The 16,895-nt window shown below is 49.7% G+C and overlaps 1 protein-coding gene and 1 long non-coding RNA gene across 2 annotated transcripts in view; one reads left to right on the top strand and one right to left on the bottom strand.

Moving 5' to 3' along the window:
• Positions 1 to 1,570: 1,570 nt before the first annotated feature.
• Grin2d (glutamate ionotropic receptor NMDA type subunit 2D) overlaps positions 1,571 to 16,895 on the bottom strand; it is a 35,773-nt gene continuing 20,448 nt past the window's right edge. Inside the window, exons 10-12 of the mRNA XM_074057890.1 lie at positions 3,629 to 3,816; positions 3,190 to 3,422; positions 1,571 to 3,034 (exon numbers count right to left, since the gene is read on the bottom strand). Coding sequence (XP_073913991.1) covers positions 1,706 to 3,034; positions 3,190 to 3,422; positions 3,629 to 3,816 — 1,750 coding nt within the window. The 3' untranslated portion in view covers positions 1,571 to 1,705. The remainder of the gene's footprint in view (positions 3,035 to 3,189; positions 3,423 to 3,628; positions 3,817 to 16,895) is intronic.
• On the top strand, positions 2,296 to 5,508 carry LOC141418040 (uncharacterized). The gene is made up of 3 exons (XR_012442675.1): positions 2,296 to 2,398; positions 3,383 to 3,846; positions 5,086 to 5,508. It is a non-coding gene; the product is annotated as an uncharacterized lncRNA (long non-coding RNA).

Below are 16,895 nucleotides of genomic sequence, written 5' to 3'. Positions count from 1 at the left end.
CAAGGAGACTGTTTCTGCTCCCTGAGGACCTATAAAACCTATCTTTTCTCTTCTCCCTGTTATGATGGCTTTAATTTATTTCAAAATGCTTCCGTGTAGACAGGCTGGACATTATGTGTGAGTTAGTCGGTTGGATCTACCCTCTAGGGGCAGTGAATTGCCTAACGAGACGTTCCCATTGCAGTTCTGGTCAGCGAGCACTTAATCAGAAAGTCCACCCTCTGGAGGCAGCAATTACAAGTGCACAGGGTTCTCTTTATCGCCCATGGGCACAGCGGCTTGGCTAATTGGCGTAATGAAATGTTAGAGATAGATTCTCTGGTGAGATTAACGGCATTCTGGACGTGGGGATTGGCTGGGGGGGTATCAGCCACTCTCATCATTTGCATGAACAGGATATTACGAATCTAGCTAGCCTTGCTGCCTGTAGCCATATGGAAATGGGACCCTAGGTTTGATACTTAAATTTTTTTTTTTTGATCCTTAAATATTTTGTATCCCGGATCTTTCTCATCACTCTTTTGGGGTATCTTTCTCTCTGTCCTGGCCATCTCTTGATCCCCTCTCTCTTCAAGTCTCTTCTCTTCCTTGATCTTTTTCTCCCCCACCTCCTGTTTAAGAATCTCTGTTCTATCTGTAATTATGTCTGCTCTCCCAGCTGTGGACATTTCCCTGTCTCCAGAGAAGTTGAGAGGAGGCTGAGATAGACACGGAGCTCAGGCTTGCACTGAGGAGGCATAAAAACATGGTTTATTCCAAACACTGCAATGTAGGACCGTGGAGTGGGACGAGAAGTCGGTGGTGAAGTGTGGGCTCTCAGACCCTCCCCTCCACAACCCAGCTCCAGACCCGGCTGGAGATCTGGGAAGAGGAAGCTTTTTTTTGGGGGGGGGGGGATGTCTGCCGGGTCATCACCGAAAGGTCACTAATAAGGGCTGAGCTTGGAGAAGATATGGTTGATGGCACCTGGGATGGTGGGGAGGTGGGAGTGGTGGTGGGACTTTCGGCTTAAGAAAGGTTGAGATCATCGTGGGGCAGAGGAAGACAGGGCTTCCGTTGGGACGGGTCCTAGGTCAGAGGAGGGAAAAGCCATTGAGGGAAAAAAAAGAGAGGGGGAAGTGTCACGGTTTGACATTAGGGTCACAGTCTGGGGTTCGGGTCACAGTCTGGGGTCGGATGACCATTTTAGGTGTCGGAAGTCACAGTCTGGGGTCAGGGGTTTCTGTGTGGCGGGGCCAAGTCTGGGGTCACAGTTTGGCGAACGCGTATCACAGTTTTGAGTCCCGATGGATGAAAGGTTAAAAACGGGCTTCCCCGGAGGCGTGGCCGGGGCCGGGGAGCTGCACAGTGATGTGGGGGCCACGGCCCCGGGCGTGGGGGCGGGGCTCGGGCATGGCGTGACCCCCCCCAACCTCCCGCCCCATCTGGTGAAGTTAAAAAGCCCTTATCGGGTTTTTAAAAAAAAGTCGGCTGGGCTCCAAGACCCCCACCCCTGTCGCTCTCAGGCTGGGTAGGATTTGGGCAACCAAATCCCCTCTGGCTCGTGGTTCCCCCAACGCGAGGGGGCGCAGGACGCTGCTCCAGGCGGGGTCCACCCAGTTCCATGTTTCTCCTTCCCAACCCACGCGGGTCCTATCCGTTGTGCGCGCCCCCTCGGGCCGTGGCCTGCGCTGACCGAGGGGGCGGTGGGGCCCCCTGGGCCGCGTCATACTTCGGACTCGAGGCTGGAGAAGTGCGCTGAGCCCCTGCGAGTGCCCAGGTCCCCGCCCCGGTGTCTCCGGTGGGGCGGCATCGCGGGCAGCGGAGGTCCCCAGTGCGCGGCGTGCGGGCACCGGCGCGCGTGGCGAGAGGGCCCGGTGAGCCTGCGCGCAGGGGCGGCGCGGGGACACGAGCTGAGGTCCTCCAGCGAGCGCGAGGTGGGCGCGGGCGGCGGGAGATCCCAGCCCCCCACGGGGCGCCGATGCCGGTGATGATGCGGCGCGGCGGGAGCGCGGTGCGAGGCCCGCGGGCGGTGAGAGTGTGGCCGAGGACATCCGCAGCGGGCCCGACGCCGGGGCGGAGGTCCCGCGGCCCAGGGCGGGGGCGGGGGCGCCCACCAGCCGCCGTCCAGGCCGTCGTGCGAGCAGCTGAGATGGCGCGGCGGTGGCAGCAGCTCCAGGCTGGCGCAGTGGCGACAGTGCCAGGCGGCGGGACCGCTGCGCGGGGGCAGGTAGTCCCAGCTGCCGGCGCGCCAGCCTCCGAGCTTGTCGACCGACCAATAGCGGCCCGGCGGCGGCCCGAGGCGCTCGGCGTATGGGTACGGGAAATCGGCGAACCACCAGGGCTCCAGGCCGCCCAGTGACGCGCCGCCCAGGCTCTCTGAGTCCTCTGAGTCCGACGGCGACGGCTCGAGGTCCAGGTAGGGACAGGGGGGCGGTGCGGCGCGGCACGGGGGCGGGGCGGCCGCGGCTCCCCCTCCCGAGCCCCCGGCGACCCCCGCACCCCCCGCGCCGGGCCCCAGCAGCGGCTGGCTCTCGGGATCGGAGCGCGGCCACCGCGCGGGCGCCGGCGGGCTCTCGTCCTCGTAGGCCAGGCGACACAGCGGTGGCCCGACGGCGGTGGCCGCGGTGGCAGGAGGCGCGGGCGGCGACGGGAAGCCGGGGAAGGTGCCGGCGGGGGGCTCGGCCGGCTCCTTGTCGCGCACGATGGCGAAGTAGGAAGGCGGCGGCTTCTGCGGGGGCTGCGCGGCTGGAGGGGACAGTGGGCGTCCGGGTGCGCCCCGGGTCGCTGCGCGCGCCTCGCCCAAGCCTAGGCCCTGCGGTTCGATGGGGCCGTAGTAGCGGTGGAAGCCGTCCGCCAGCCCCGCGGTCCCCGGCGGCCCCGCGCCCTTGGCCCGGCGCCAGCGGTCCACCGCGGCTCGCTCGCGGGGCACGAAAGGCGCGGGGCCGGGTGGAGGGCGCGCGGCGGGGTACGCGGGGCTGGGCAGAGGCTGCGGTGGCGGTGGGGGCTTGGCCGGCGGCGGGGCGGCCTCGGCGCTGCAGCAGCTGTACATGCCCTGCGGGGCGGTTCAGAGGACGCGTGGATCGTGGGGTGCCCGCCGCACCCACCTTGCCCTCCCGCGGCCCCTCCCATCCAGGGCCTTCCTCTATCCCTGCTCCCTGCCTTTGCCTGTCCTTCCCCCACCCCACACACACCCTTGTCACCCCGTACCCTGGAGAAAGCCAGCAGGAAGTCCATGCGGTGGCTGGGCCCCAGGCAGTGCCTCAGTCTCCAGTACACCAGGTGCTCCCAGGCGAAGACCAGCAAGGAGAGGCCCATGGCCACCAGGAGCATGTAGAAGACCCCGGCCATGTTATCGATGTCCAGCTTACTGCTCATCACCTCGATTTTGTCGTTGTGACAGATCCCGGAGAGCCACAACCGCTCCAGCATCTCGATCTCATCTGGGGAATGGGGTCGTAGGTCACCCGCTAGGCACATCCTGTCGCTCCGACATCTGGGAGTCCAGACGCCCCGCCCCCCACCCCCACAAGCCGAGTCCTCTCCCGATCAAACTCTGGTGTCCTGGTTTCCGTCCCCTGCATGACCTCGGGATCCCGCCCCGCCCTTCCCTCTCCTCTCCGCTGCGGGAGTCCCCGCGCAGCCGCACCGTCCCCCAGGAATTGCAGCAGCGCCAGGTCGATGGGCCGCTTCCAGCGGGAGCCCTTGTGCAGGGCGATGCCATAGCCCGTTGTGGCGAAGACCTTGCCCGAGCCGATGGTGACGAGCTTGCAGCCCTCGTCCTTGCGGGCCATATAGTTGAGCACCGCCGCGTCGTAGATGAAGGCGTCCAGCTTCCTGCGGAGGGGGAGGGACGCCAAGGGCAAGGTCAGCCCCACTCAGGTGTCCTTATACCACCCTCGGCTGGAACCTCTCTCATCCCTAACTTCCACCTGCTTCAAGTCTTAGGTGGCTGGGAACTTTTGGGCATGTCACCAAAACTCTTTGTGCCTCAGTTTTAATCTCTGTAAAATGGGCATCATTGTAAAATATCCTATTAAAACATTGTAAAATATCCCATCAAGAGTTTTTGCAAAGGTTAGATAGTGCCTAATGCCAAGGAGGGAGGTGCTTCGGAAAGTGTTAGCTGTGGCTGTTCATGAAATAATTACTTGTTTAATCCTCATCGTGGTCCACCAAAGATCTTGTTTGTTTGTATTTAAAAAAAAAAAAAGGGAAAGCCTATTTTTATTTATTTGGGGTATTGGGGATTGAACTCAGGATCTCAGGCCTACTAAGCAAGTGCTCTACCACTTGAGCAACACCCCCAGCCCTTTTGCTTTCTTGAGTTTTTCAGATAGGCTCTTTGCCAGGGCTGGCCTCCTACCCAGATCCTCCTACCTCCACCTCCCAAGTAGCTGACATCACAGCTTGGCCTTTTTTTTGGAGACACGGTCTTGCTATGTAGCTCAGCCTTAACTGCAGCTAAAGATCTCCCTCTCTAATGCTGGGATTATAGATGTGAGTATCACACCTGGCTAGAAAACCTTTTTTTTTTTTGGTTTGAACTCAGGGCCTCATACTTGCTAGGCAGGTGCTCTACTACTTGAGCCACTCTGCCATTGAGAAAACCTATTTTTTAAAAATATGCTAAGGATGGGTGCTGGTGGCTCGCACCTGTAATCCTAGCAACTCAGGAGGCAGAGATCAGAAGAATCATGGTTTGAAGCCAGCCCAGGCAAACAGTTCTCAAGACCCTATTTCCAAAACACCCATCACAAAAAAAGGGCTGGTGGAGTGGCTCAAGGCTCTGAGTTCAAGCCCCAGTACTGAAAAAAAAATGTTAGGGGCAGGGGCTGTAGGTCAGGAGTAGAACTGCTTGTCCAACATGGGAGCGGCCCTGGGTTCAATTGCCAGCACCACAAAAATAAGCTAGAATTCTACAATGTATTCATAAGGGAAAAGGTCCTGTTTTAAGAGGAGAACTGAGGCTTAGAAGAGGGAATAACAACAAAGCCTGTGAATGATCATGTGTATGGTGCATGTATTATCCTGGCACTGTCCTAGCTGGGCTGATCTCACTACACCCCTGAGACAGAAACTGTTATGTCTTTTTTTTTTTTTCAGATGGGGAAACACAGGCCCAGAAACAAACCACAGCTTGCTGGGGTCCTCCCACCAGATCTGTATTTCTGAGAGGTGGAGGAGGAGCCTAGATACGGAAACATGCTCACAGATAAGAACACTGTGACCTCCTCCCAGCACCACTCTCCTTGGCAACTGTGACCATTTGACTCCATTGTCTCTGTGATTATTCAATAACCTCAGCCTCTCCCCTGATGTGAGCCCCAGAGAGCAGGGTCCCAGCAGTACCCAGCTCTGGCCAGGACAGGGAGTTGATAAGTATTTGCAGAATAAATGAATGAGTGAGTAAATGAGTCCTGAACAGGTGTAACTATTCTACTGTTTCAGATAAGTGTTTGTGAGCTGACAAAGTAAAGATATCCAGAGTATTAAAAAAGCTAGACCTGGGCTGGGGGCGTGGCTTGACGGGGGCGTGGCTCAAGGAATAGAGCACCTGCCTAGCAAGCACAAGGCCTTGAGTTCAAACCCTAGTTCCAGCAAAAAGAAAAAAGAAGCTAAACCCAGAATCCCATTTAGAGTATAACCTTACTTTTTAATTTTATTTTTGCAGTACTAGATTTGAACTCAAGGGCCTTGTGCTTACCTCAAAGCAGCTCTACCACTTGAGCCATGCCCTCAGCCTTTTTAGATAAGGTCTTTTGCTTTTGTCTGTGCTGGCCTGGACCACAGCCTCCTGCCTCCAAAATAGCTAGGATTACAGAGGTGCACCACCACACTTAGTTAGCATCCTTTTTTTTTTTTTTTTTTTTTTTGGTGGAACTGTGGTTTGAACTCAGGGCTTCCTGCTTGCAAAGCAGGTTCTCTACCGCTTGAGCCACATCTCCAGTCCATTTTCTTTTTGCTCTGGTTATTTTGGAGATGGAGGTCTCATGAACTATTTGCCTGGGCTGGCTTTGAACCTCAGTACAACTAGTGGCATGAAATCTTGACCATCTTCCCTGCAGGCACCAGACTAGTTCTGAGAGGGAGGAACCTGTCCCCCATTCCCTGTCCCTGTCTGGTGGAGCTTTGTCCAAAACAACATTCTGTGACGATGGGAGTGGCCCATCTCCACCATCCAACATGGTAGCTAGCAGCCACAAGTGGGTTGGCTCGTGGGACCAAGAGATGGAATTTTAAATTGTATCTCATTGTAGTTAATTTAAACTGAAACATCAGTGGATAACACAAGTATGGAAGATGAGTTTATGGCTGGATGCTGGGCTGCAGAGAAAGGAGGGTCTTCCAGGAAATAGCTGCTAGCCTGTCTGGTTGTTCTTTTTTTTGTGTGTGTTTTTGTGGAGCTAGAGATCACTCCAGTGTTTTTTCATGCCAGGCAAGCCCTCTACCACATGAGCTAAGTCCCCAGCCCCTACACTGTTGATATAAATCCTCTGCATCCCAAACCTTCAGAAGAGCTCTGTCTACACACTCACGTGCTCACACATGAACAAATGCCCAGTGTGCATGGAATTGAAGGCAAAGAACTGAATTAATCCACACAGTTGGGCTGGGGGAGATTCTTGGAAGGTGGGGACTCCCCACATTGAATGGCTGCAGCAGAAGCCAAGAGCTGGGGGTGTGGGGAAGGATGGGAAGCTCAGAGAAAGAGCAGAATCTTTGGGAGGGTGTCCACAGCCCCCAGCTGGAGAGAAGGGATTGAACTGTTTTCTGTAGATTCTAACAGGCAGGGAGATCCCAGCTGACACCCCGGACCATGCATAGATGTGTAGGCCAGCAAAATCCCGCCACTGCCTGCAGGCACTTCTGCCTTGTAGGGAAACAGTAATTTCTCTCTAGCTTTCTCTTTGTTAAGGAAAATGCCCTTGGGGGTGAAAGGTAAATTACTCTCCATGTTTAAGTGGGAAGATTTAGAGTTTCCCCAGTCAGGCTAAAGAGGAGGGATGAAGGGGCTGGGTACTGGGGGACTTAGGATCAGATGGAAGGAGGGTCTTTGAGGGTCCTTGGAGGAGTGGGGGTGGGGGGCATTTTAGAGAAAGTCAAAGTCAAGGCTTGCAAGGGAGGTAGGATCAAAGAGCATTCTTTTTTGGGAGGGTGGCTCTGACAGTTGAGCTCAGGTGGCTCTGACAATTGAGCTCAAGGCCTGGCACATGCTAAGCCCAGGCTCTACCACTGAGACTGGTATTCACTTTTGTGGGGGAGCAGTACTGGGAATGGACCTCAGGCCTCATACCTGCTAGGCAGGTGCTCTACTCCTTGAGACACACCCTCAGCCCTTTTGCTTTAGTTATTTTTCAGGTAGGGTCTTGAATTTTCTGATCTGATGGCCTGGACAGCTGTCCTCCTACTTTTGCCTCCTGCATTGCTGGGATGATAGGTATACGCCACTATGCCCAGCTTTTTGTTGAGATGGGGTCTCATGAACTTTTTTTGCCTGGGCTGGCCTTGAACCTTGATCCTCCTGATTCCTGCCTCCTAAGTAGCTAGGATTACAGGCGTGAGCCAGCCCTGCCGGTGAGCTATTCACTTTTAACGGTTTGCTCACTTGTTCTGGGATTGGATGCTTATTTCCCTTCCCCTAGCCCTCTGCTTGTCCTCAATGGCTTGTCCCCCTTGTCCTCAATGGCTATTAAAACTTGGCACTTACTATAGCATTTGTGTGTAAATTAGGAAAAATAAAAATTCCCTGTTTCTATTCTTGCTTTCCTAAGTATTTATTCCCACCCAGAGATTTTTTTTTTTTTTGAGACAGGGTGTTGCCAACCTCATACTTTTTTTTTTTTTTAATTTTCCTGTCAGGAATCGGGGTTTGAACTCAGGGCTTTGCACTTGCAAAGCAGGCACTCTAACACTTGAGCCACCTCCAATATATTTTGTTCTGGTTATTTTGGAGATGGGGCCTCAAGAACTATTTGTCTTGAACCACAGTTCTCAGTCTCTCAAGAAGCTAGGATTACAGGCATGAGCCACTAGCACAGGTCTTAGCTTCAAACTCTTGATCCTCCTGCCTCAGCCTCCTAACTGCTGGGATTACAGCATGTGCCTCCACACCTGGCCCAGAGGAATCGTACATTTGAGGCAGTGCCCGTTTCTGCTCAGCTCACTACCCTCTTGGTTCCCACTTGACTCAGGGTGACCTGGGTTACCACAAGCTTCTGACACCTCTGTGCCCTTCTTTCCCAAAGCCCTCAGCCCCTCAATTCCCCCACCCACCATGGTGCTGCAGCCACACTGGCCTTTGGGAGGTACCTGGAACACTTCAGCTTAATCCTGCCTCAGGGCCTTGGCACTAACTGTTCCCTTTTCTGGAACATTCTTCTCCCAGATAGCTGCTTAACTTATTCCCTCACCTCCTTCAAGAGTTCACAAGATACCTTATCCAGTCCTTTATTTAATACTGCTCTCTCCTGCCCAGGCCTCCCAATCTCATTCACCCTTTCCGTGTAAAGCACTCATCACCTATAATAAATATGCTTATTTACTCAGCTTGTCGGCAATCTCCCTCCAGTCAATTTTAATTCCAACCATGGCAGAGACCTTGCCTGCCTGGTTCACAGCTGCACCCACCACCAGGTCTAGAAGTACCTGGCACACAAGGTGCTTAAGGAAGAGTGGCTTTGAGGCTTGGTATGGTAGCACATGCCTGTGGTCCCAGCCACTTGATAGGTGGAGATCAGACAGTCAGACCGATGATACTGTCAGTAGTAGTGAGGAATGACTATTCTTTTTTCTTTCAGCACTGGGGTTTGAACTCAGGGCCTCAGGCTTGCTAGGCAGGCGCTCTACCACTTGAGCCACTCCACCAGCCCTATTTTTGTGATGGGTTTTTTGAGGTAGGGTCTCAGGAACCATTTGTCTGGGGCTGGCTTCAAACCTCCATTCTACTGATCTCTGCCTTTTGAGTAGCTAGGATTACAGGCCTGAGCCACCGGCGCCTAGCTACACTATGGACTTTATTAAAAAAGAAAAAAAGAACTATAAAAATTCAGAGACCAAAGAAAAGTGTTCTTAGAAATTGAAAATATAGAGTCTTTGCTCCCATTTCCTGCATGGGGAACTGGAAATGTTTCTCTCTCTTTTCTTCCCCCTTTCCTTGTCTATATTTTATCCTGTTATACCAAAATAAATCCTTACTAAAATTAAAAAAAAAAGAAACTGAAAATATAAACGTGGACCTGGTGCCACGCACCTGTAATTCCAGCACTCAGGAGACTGAGGCAGAGGATTGCAAGTTCAATGCCAGCCTGTGCTACACAGGGAGCCCCTCTCTTATAAAAAAAAAAAAGCTGGAGGTGTGGCTCAAGCAGTGGAGCACCTGCTTCGTAAGGGCAAAGCCCTGAGTTCAAACTCTAGTACCACCAAAAAACAAAAAAAAAACAACCCAATACCACCAAAAATAAATAAATAGAAATTAAAAATGTACTGGGCTGGTGGCTCACGCCTGTAATCCCAGCTACTCAGGAGGCAGAGATCAGTAGGGTCACTGTTTGAAGCCAGCCAGGGCAAATAGTTTGAGAGACCCTATCTCGAAAAAACCCATCACAAAACAAGGGCTGGTGGAGTGGCTCAAGTGGCGGAGTGTCTGCCTAGCTAACATGAGGCCCTGAGTTCAAAGCCCAGTGCTGCCAAAATTAAAAGAAAGAGAGAGAGAGAGAATAAAAGAAATGGCCAGTCCGGGAAAGAATAGAGAAGTGAAGGATAGGGGAGAAATTGTACATGAAAAAGTTTTTAAATTAAGAAATTTTCTCAGAACAAAGGACATGAAGATACAATAGAAAGGCCCAGCCCGAGTGGCTCAAGTGGTAGAGCACCTACCCAGCAAGCACTACGCCCTGAGTTCAAATCCCAGTGCAGCCAAAAAATAAAAATAAAAAGGCTCAGTGATGAAAATAAACAGGCATGTAGCTAATAAATGTCAGTACATTGGGGACAAGGAAAAAGAACAACGGATTCTGTATGAAGGCTCGGGAAGCAGAATGCTCTTGGATTCCTTTGCAGGGCACTGGACAGTGTAAGAAATGGAGTGGTGCCTGCCAATTCTGAAGTAGAATGATCTCCATTCCAGAATCTTATACCCAGCCAGACTGTTCATCACACATGAAGACAGAATGATGACTTTTCAGATTTGCAATGTCTCCAAAAATATACCTCCCATGTGCCTTTTGTCCAAAAGCTTAAATGAACAAGGAGTAAGCCAGCTGCTGTGGCTCACATCTGTAATCCTAGCTCCTTGGGGGACTGAGATCTGGAATATTGTGGTTTGAGGCCAGCCTGGACAAATAGTTCTTGAGACTCTATCTCCAAAATAATCAGAACAAAATGGCCTGGAGTTGTGGCTCAAGTGGTAGAGTGGCTACTTTGCAAGTGGGAAGCCTTGAGTTCAAACCCTGATCTCACCAAAACAAAACCAAAAACAAGAAAAAAAAAAAAAAAAAAAGGGCAGGGGGAGCAAAATCCAGAAAGAGTAAGAATTTGTGATGAACAGAATGCAAACCAGGAGGGAGGCGAAGGGTATCTAAACATAGCAGGTATGCACCAGCCTGCAGCAGGCCAAAAAGCCAAGAAAGAAACCTCTTTAGTAAGATGAAATTATTTGAATAGAAGAGATTCAGATTGCTGACACAGAATTGGGGTTTCAATTAGTTAAGCATAAAGAAAACTCAACCACTAAACAACTGGGGAAAAAAAAAAGCAATTATTAACTCAAAGAGAAACAAAGAATTGTGTAAGAGGAAAGTAATCACGGTTTACTACTTGCAACAGCTGTGGGAGCATTTACATAGTCATAACATGTAAACACTGAATATTCATCTTGTCAGAATCACAATGTGGGAAGCTGCACTGATTTAACTAAGAGCATAGGTATGTGCCTTCTATAGTTCGAGGTGGATGGAAAAAGCCTCAAATTGAAAAATCACGAGGTAGCCAAGTTAGGTGTTGATGGCTCACACCTGCAATCCTAGCTCCTTGTGAGGCCGAGATCTAGAAGATCCCAATTTAAAGCCAGCCCAGGCAAGTAGTTTGAGAGACCCTATCTCTAAAGTAACAAAAGCAAAATGGATTGAGGTGTGGCTCAAGTGGTAGAGTGCCTGCTTTCCAAGTGTCAAGTCCTGAGTTCAGACCCCAGTCCTACCCTCTCCCCGCTAAAAGAAGGTTGCCATATAAACATGGCTTTAGAGATAGGGGAGAAATAGCAAAATGATACAACAATGAGGTGAAAGCAGATTCTTTCAGGGTGGAAGAAATGGAAGGTGGTGATGAGAGACCATTTTTTTGGAGGGGTCATTACTGGGGTTTGAAATCAGAGCCTCACAGTTACTAGGCAGGTACCCTACCACTTGAGCCACTCTGCCAGCCCCCATTATTATTATTTTTGAGACAAGTTCTTGCTATGTAACCCAGGCTGACCTGGAACTCATGATCTTCCTACTTCCACCTCCCAAGTTCTGGGATTGCAAGTGTGTACCACCACACCAGGCTACTTTGTTTTTGATCAGAGAAAAAAAAGAAAAAACTGTATTTTATTCTCCAAACTATGTGGATGGATCACTGATAAAAATAGAACTAAAAATTAGGGGAAAAAATGTATACTGAAAGGAAAAAAACAGAATTCAGCAGGAGCAGGAAATCAGAGCAAGAGGTGACAATGAGGAGCACAGGGGTGTCCTTTGTGTGTCTGTGAAGCTCTGGGGAGGCAGGCGAGGAGTGATTCTGGGTTTCTCACTGTGCTGGGAGGCAATGCAGCCTGGAGCTGAGAACCTGGTGTCCAGGGTCACACGGCCAGGTTCAAGTCCCAGCCCTGCTGCTTATGCTAAGGGAAGCTTGCTGTGCTGCAGTTTCTAATAATATTCACCTAAGAAGGTTATGAAATGGTATGGGTTGAATTGTTTCTCTCTGAAAATTCACATACCAGAGTCCTAGCCTTCATTACTTCAGAATGTGATCTTATTTGTACAAAGGGCCTCATAGAAGTAACCATGTTAAAATGAGGTCATAGGTGGGCCTGAATCTAATATGACTGGTGTCCTTAGAAAAAGGAAATGTTTGAGCTGGGAGTGTGGCTCAAGTGGCAGAGTGCCTGCCTAGAAAGCAGGAAGCCCTGAGTTCAAGCTCCAGTACTGCTAGGTGTTGGTGGTTCACACAGGTAATCCTAGATTGGGAGGACCACAGTTTGAGGCCAGCCCAGGCAAACATTTCTTAAGACCCCATCTCCAAAATAAACAAAGCAAAATTGCCTGGAGGTGAGGCTCAAGTGGTGGAGCTCCTGCTTTGCAAGTGCGAAGCTCTGAATTCAAACCTCAGTCCCTCCAAAAAGTAAATAAAATAAAAACCCAGTATTACCAAAGGGAAAAAAAGAAGAAGAAGAAAAGGAAGTGTTTGGGGCAGGTGTGGTGGCTCACATCTGTAATCCTAGCACTTGGGAGGTGAAAATAGGAGGATGGAGGATTGAGGTCAGACTGGCCAAAAGGTTATTGACACCCCATCTCAACCAATAAGCTGAGCATGGTGGTGTGTGCCTGTCATTCAAACTAGGTAGGAGGAGGTCCAAGCTGGCCCCAGGCAAAAGCACAAAAGCCTCCCTGAAAAATAACGATAACAAAAAGGGGGCATGGCTCAAGTGGTAGATCCCCTGCCTAGCAAGCACAAGGTCCTGAGTTCAAACCCCATTAATGCCACATCAACAACAACAACAAAAGGTCGGGAGAATATTTGGGATACAGAGTCACACATCGAGAGAAGATGATCTGAGAGACATAGGGAGGAGACAGCACTAGGGGCCAAGGAGAGAGAGGCCTGCCCAGATCCTTCCCTTGCAGCCTTCAGGAGGGACTGGGAAGAGTCCAGCTCCAGAACTGAAGACCAAAACATTCTGTTGCAGTAGCCCTAGCAAAGGAATCACAAGTAGAAGAGAGAGTAGAACTTGACACGTAATAAACACTATCTTAAATGAAAAAGGCAGTGGGAATGAGCGCAAGTCTTGGCCAGGATGTAGAATAAACTTGCACTGCAGCGGAGAGTTTCCAACGACACAGCTCTTTGGACAATGCCTCTTCTTTATGACCAGCTGTTCCACCCAGGGGACCGCATCCCAGAAGAATGAAGGCATATGCGCCCCAAAACTAATTAATCAGACCCGAGCATGGTGCTGTAAAACCAGCACTTGGCGGGCTGAGGCAGGTAGGTGGGCTACACAGTGAGACCCTGTCTCCAAAACAAACAAACAAAAAAACAGTTATTGATAAGAATATTCATAATGGCCAAACTGGAAAGAAACCAACACTGGAAAGGAACGTTTATGCTATAATTTTTTTCTGTTGTTTTTTTTTTGGTACTACTGTTTTAATTTTTGGCAGTACTGGGGCTTGAACTCAGGGTCTATACCTTGAGCCACTCCAAAAGCCCTTTTTGGTGATGTTTTTTTTTTTGAGGTAGGGTCTCAGGAACTATCTGCCTGGGCTGGCTTTGAACTGTGATCCTTCTGATCTTGCTCCAGAATAGCTAGGATTACAGGTGTGAGCCACTGGTGCCTGGCAGTACTGGGGTTTTGAACCCAGGGCTTTGCACTTGCTGAGCAGGCGCTCTACCAGCCCTTTTTTAGGGAGTAACTCTACAGTGATCTATACAGCAATGAACCAACTATCTGGGAATAAGGTTGGGCAAAATGCGCCAGGCACAAAGGATATTATACGCCCTGTTTGATTCTGTTTTGATGGTGTTCAAAAACCAGGCAAAATGCTGGGTGCTGGTGTCTCACACCTGTAATCCCAGCTAGTCAGGAGGGAGAGATCAGGAGGATTACAGTTCGAAGCCAGCCCAGGCAAATAGTTCCTGAGACCCTCTTGAAAATACTTAATAAAAAAAGGCTGGTGGAGTGGCTCAAGGTGTAGGCCCTGAGTACCACAAAAAAAAAAAAAAACCGAGGCAAAACTAATTTCTGGCGATATGCTTTTGTGACTGGAAGGGCAGAGGGGAGCCTTGGGAAGCTGGAACAATGTACCTTCATGTGGACATGTTCCCATGGACAGTGAGCTGTACACTTTCTGTACCTCGCTGTTTCTCACAGTATGTATATCTCAGTTTTCCAAGTTGAAAAAAAAATCTATTAAAAGATGGGAAGAGACCTCAGCTATTGTTACTCCACAAGGGCTGGGGATATGGCTGGCATTTGTACAGGGGGAAAATATACAGGTATTCTTAATTCACTGAAGTTACAGAAGGGACAGATCTGGGTTCATTCTGTGAGACAGGGCAAGTTCCCTCACTAGTCACATTCTACTCTACTGTTTTTTCCAGTAATTGGACTTGAACCCAGGGCCTTGGGCATGCTAGGCAAGCTCTCTAACTACCACTTGAGCCACACCCCCAGCCCTTTTGTTAGTTTTTTTGTTTTTTTTTTTCCTTTCAGTACTAGGGCTTGAAGTCAGGGCCTTCACCCTAAGCCACTCCACCAGTCTATTTTTTTTTTTTAAACAGGTTTTCAAGGTAGTGTCTTGTGGAACTATTTGCCTGGGTTGGCTTCAAAGCGCGATCCTCCTCATCTCTGCCTCCTGAGTAGCTGGGATTACAGGCGTGAGCCACTGGAACCCAACAGTATTTTAAAGACAGGGTCCTTTCTGGCCTCCAACTGGTGATCCTCCTGCCTCCCATTCCTAACTAGCTAGCTGGGATTATAGGTATGTACTACCATGCTCAGCCTACACTCTACTCTTGCTATCCAAAATTCAGGAACAAAGTGGATCTGGAAAGTGCCCTGCCCCAGTCTCTGAACTCCGAATTCTCATTCTCATTCACATTCATTCATAGTCTTTCTCTCTCTCTCTCTCTCTCTCTCTCTCTCTCTCTCTCTCTCTCTCTCTCTCTCTTCTCTCTCTCTGTTTAGATAGGATCTCACTATATAGCCCAGCCTCTCTCTGTTTAGACAGGGTCTATGTGGCCTCGTCTGGCCTGGAACTCTCAATCCTACTCCCTCCGCTCCCAAGTACTGGGATTACAGTCCTCTGAGCACAAGGGCTGAGCAGACAGGGAGTACCAGGCAGCCTGTGGTAGCTTAAGAGCTGGCCATCTGATTTGCAGCTGCTCTGCCTCCAGAAGGCTCTTGGGGCAAATGAGATCAGTAAACCAGACTAGGAAATCAGCCCTACTTTGCCCAAGATAGAAAGGATCCTGGATTCCCCAGGGCCCTCTTGGAGGAAAAAGTGGAAAGGGGGAGAGATGAGTCAGCTGGTTGGCCTGGGAGAATCCTCTGGGGGTGAGTAAGGAAGTGAAAAAGTCCCCAAGGGTGGCCACAGTTGTTTTATGCTGTTCACTAGGAAATTTTACATTTGGGTGATGTAGACCTGGACTGTTCAATGCAGTAGTTCCAGGCCTGCCGGGGCTGCAGAGCCCCTGAGATGGGTGGCCCTGGATGACCTCTGCTGTGGTGTAAAAAACACAGGAGCGTGGGAGAAGGCAAAGAGGGCTCAGCCATGGTGGTTTTTTTTTTTTTCTTTTTCTTTGGTGGCACTGGGATTTGAACTCAGGGCCTCACACTTGCTAGATAGGCACTTTCACTGCTTGAGCCACTTCACCAGCCCCTCTCAGCCATGTTTGTATTGATTCTGTGACCACGTAATATTTTGGACCTACTGTGCTAAGTAAAATATATTATGAAATTTAATTTCACCTACTCCTTTTTATGTCTTTTTTTTTTGGTGGGAATGGGGTTTGAACTTAGGGCTTCCTCCTTGCAAAGCAGGCACTCTACTGCTTAAGCCATACCTCCAGTCCATTTTGCTCTGGTTATTTTGGAAATGGGGTCTCAAGAACTATTTGCCTTGGTACTGGCACAAAAACAGACATGAAGACCAGTGGAATAGAATAGAGGACCCAGATATGAAGCCACACAACTATAACCAACTTGTCTTTGACAAAGGCACTAAAAATATACGATGGAGAAATAGCAGCCTCTTCAACAAAAACTGCTGGGAAAACTGGTTAGCAGTCTGCAAAAAACTGAAAGTAGATCCATGTTTATCACTCTATACCAATATTAACTCAAAATGGATCAAAGATTTTAATATCAGACCCCAAACTCTAAAGTTGATACAGGAAAGAGTAGGAAATACTCTGGAGTTAGTAGGTATAGGCAAGAACTTTCTCAACGAAACCCCAGCAGCACAGCAACTAAGAGACACCATAGATAAATGGGACCTCATAAAACTAAAAAGCTTCTGCTTATCAAAAGAAATGGTCTCTAAACTGAAGAGAACACCCACAGAGTGGGAGAAAATATTTGCCAGCTACACATCAGACAAAGGACTGATAACTAGACTATACAGGGAACTTAAAAAACTAAATTCTCCCAAAATTAATGAACCAATAAAGAAATGGGCAAGTGAACTAAACAGAACTTTCTCAAAAGAAGAAATTCAAATGGCCAAAAAACACATGAAAAAATGCTCACCATCTCTAGCAATAAAGGAAATGCAAATTAAAACCACACTAAGATTCCACCTCACCCCTGTTAGAATAGCCATCATTAGCAACACCACTAACAACAGGTGTTGGCGAGGATTCGGGGGAAAAAGGAACCCTCATACACTGTTGGTGGGAATGTAAACTAGTACAACCACTCTGGAAAAAAATTTGGAGGCTACTTAAAAAGCTAAACATTGATCTACCATATGATCCAGCAATACCACTCTTGGGGATATACCCAAAAACTGTGACACAGGTTACTCCAGAGGCACCTGCACACCCATGTTTATTGCAGCACTATTCACAATAGCCAAGTTATGGAAACAGCCAAGATGCCCCACCACTGACGAATGGATTAAGAAAATGTGGTATTTATATACAATGGAATTTTGTGC

Source organism: Castor canadensis, chromosome 16 (genome assembly GCF_047511655.1).
Source record: "Castor canadensis chromosome 16, mCasCan1.hap1v2, whole genome shotgun sequence".
NCBI classification, from domain to species: Eukaryota; Metazoa; Chordata; class Mammalia; order Rodentia; family Castoridae; genus Castor; species Castor canadensis.
Note: the sequence above shows the minus strand (reverse complement) of the source record. Positions and strands in the feature narration are given on the sequence as shown.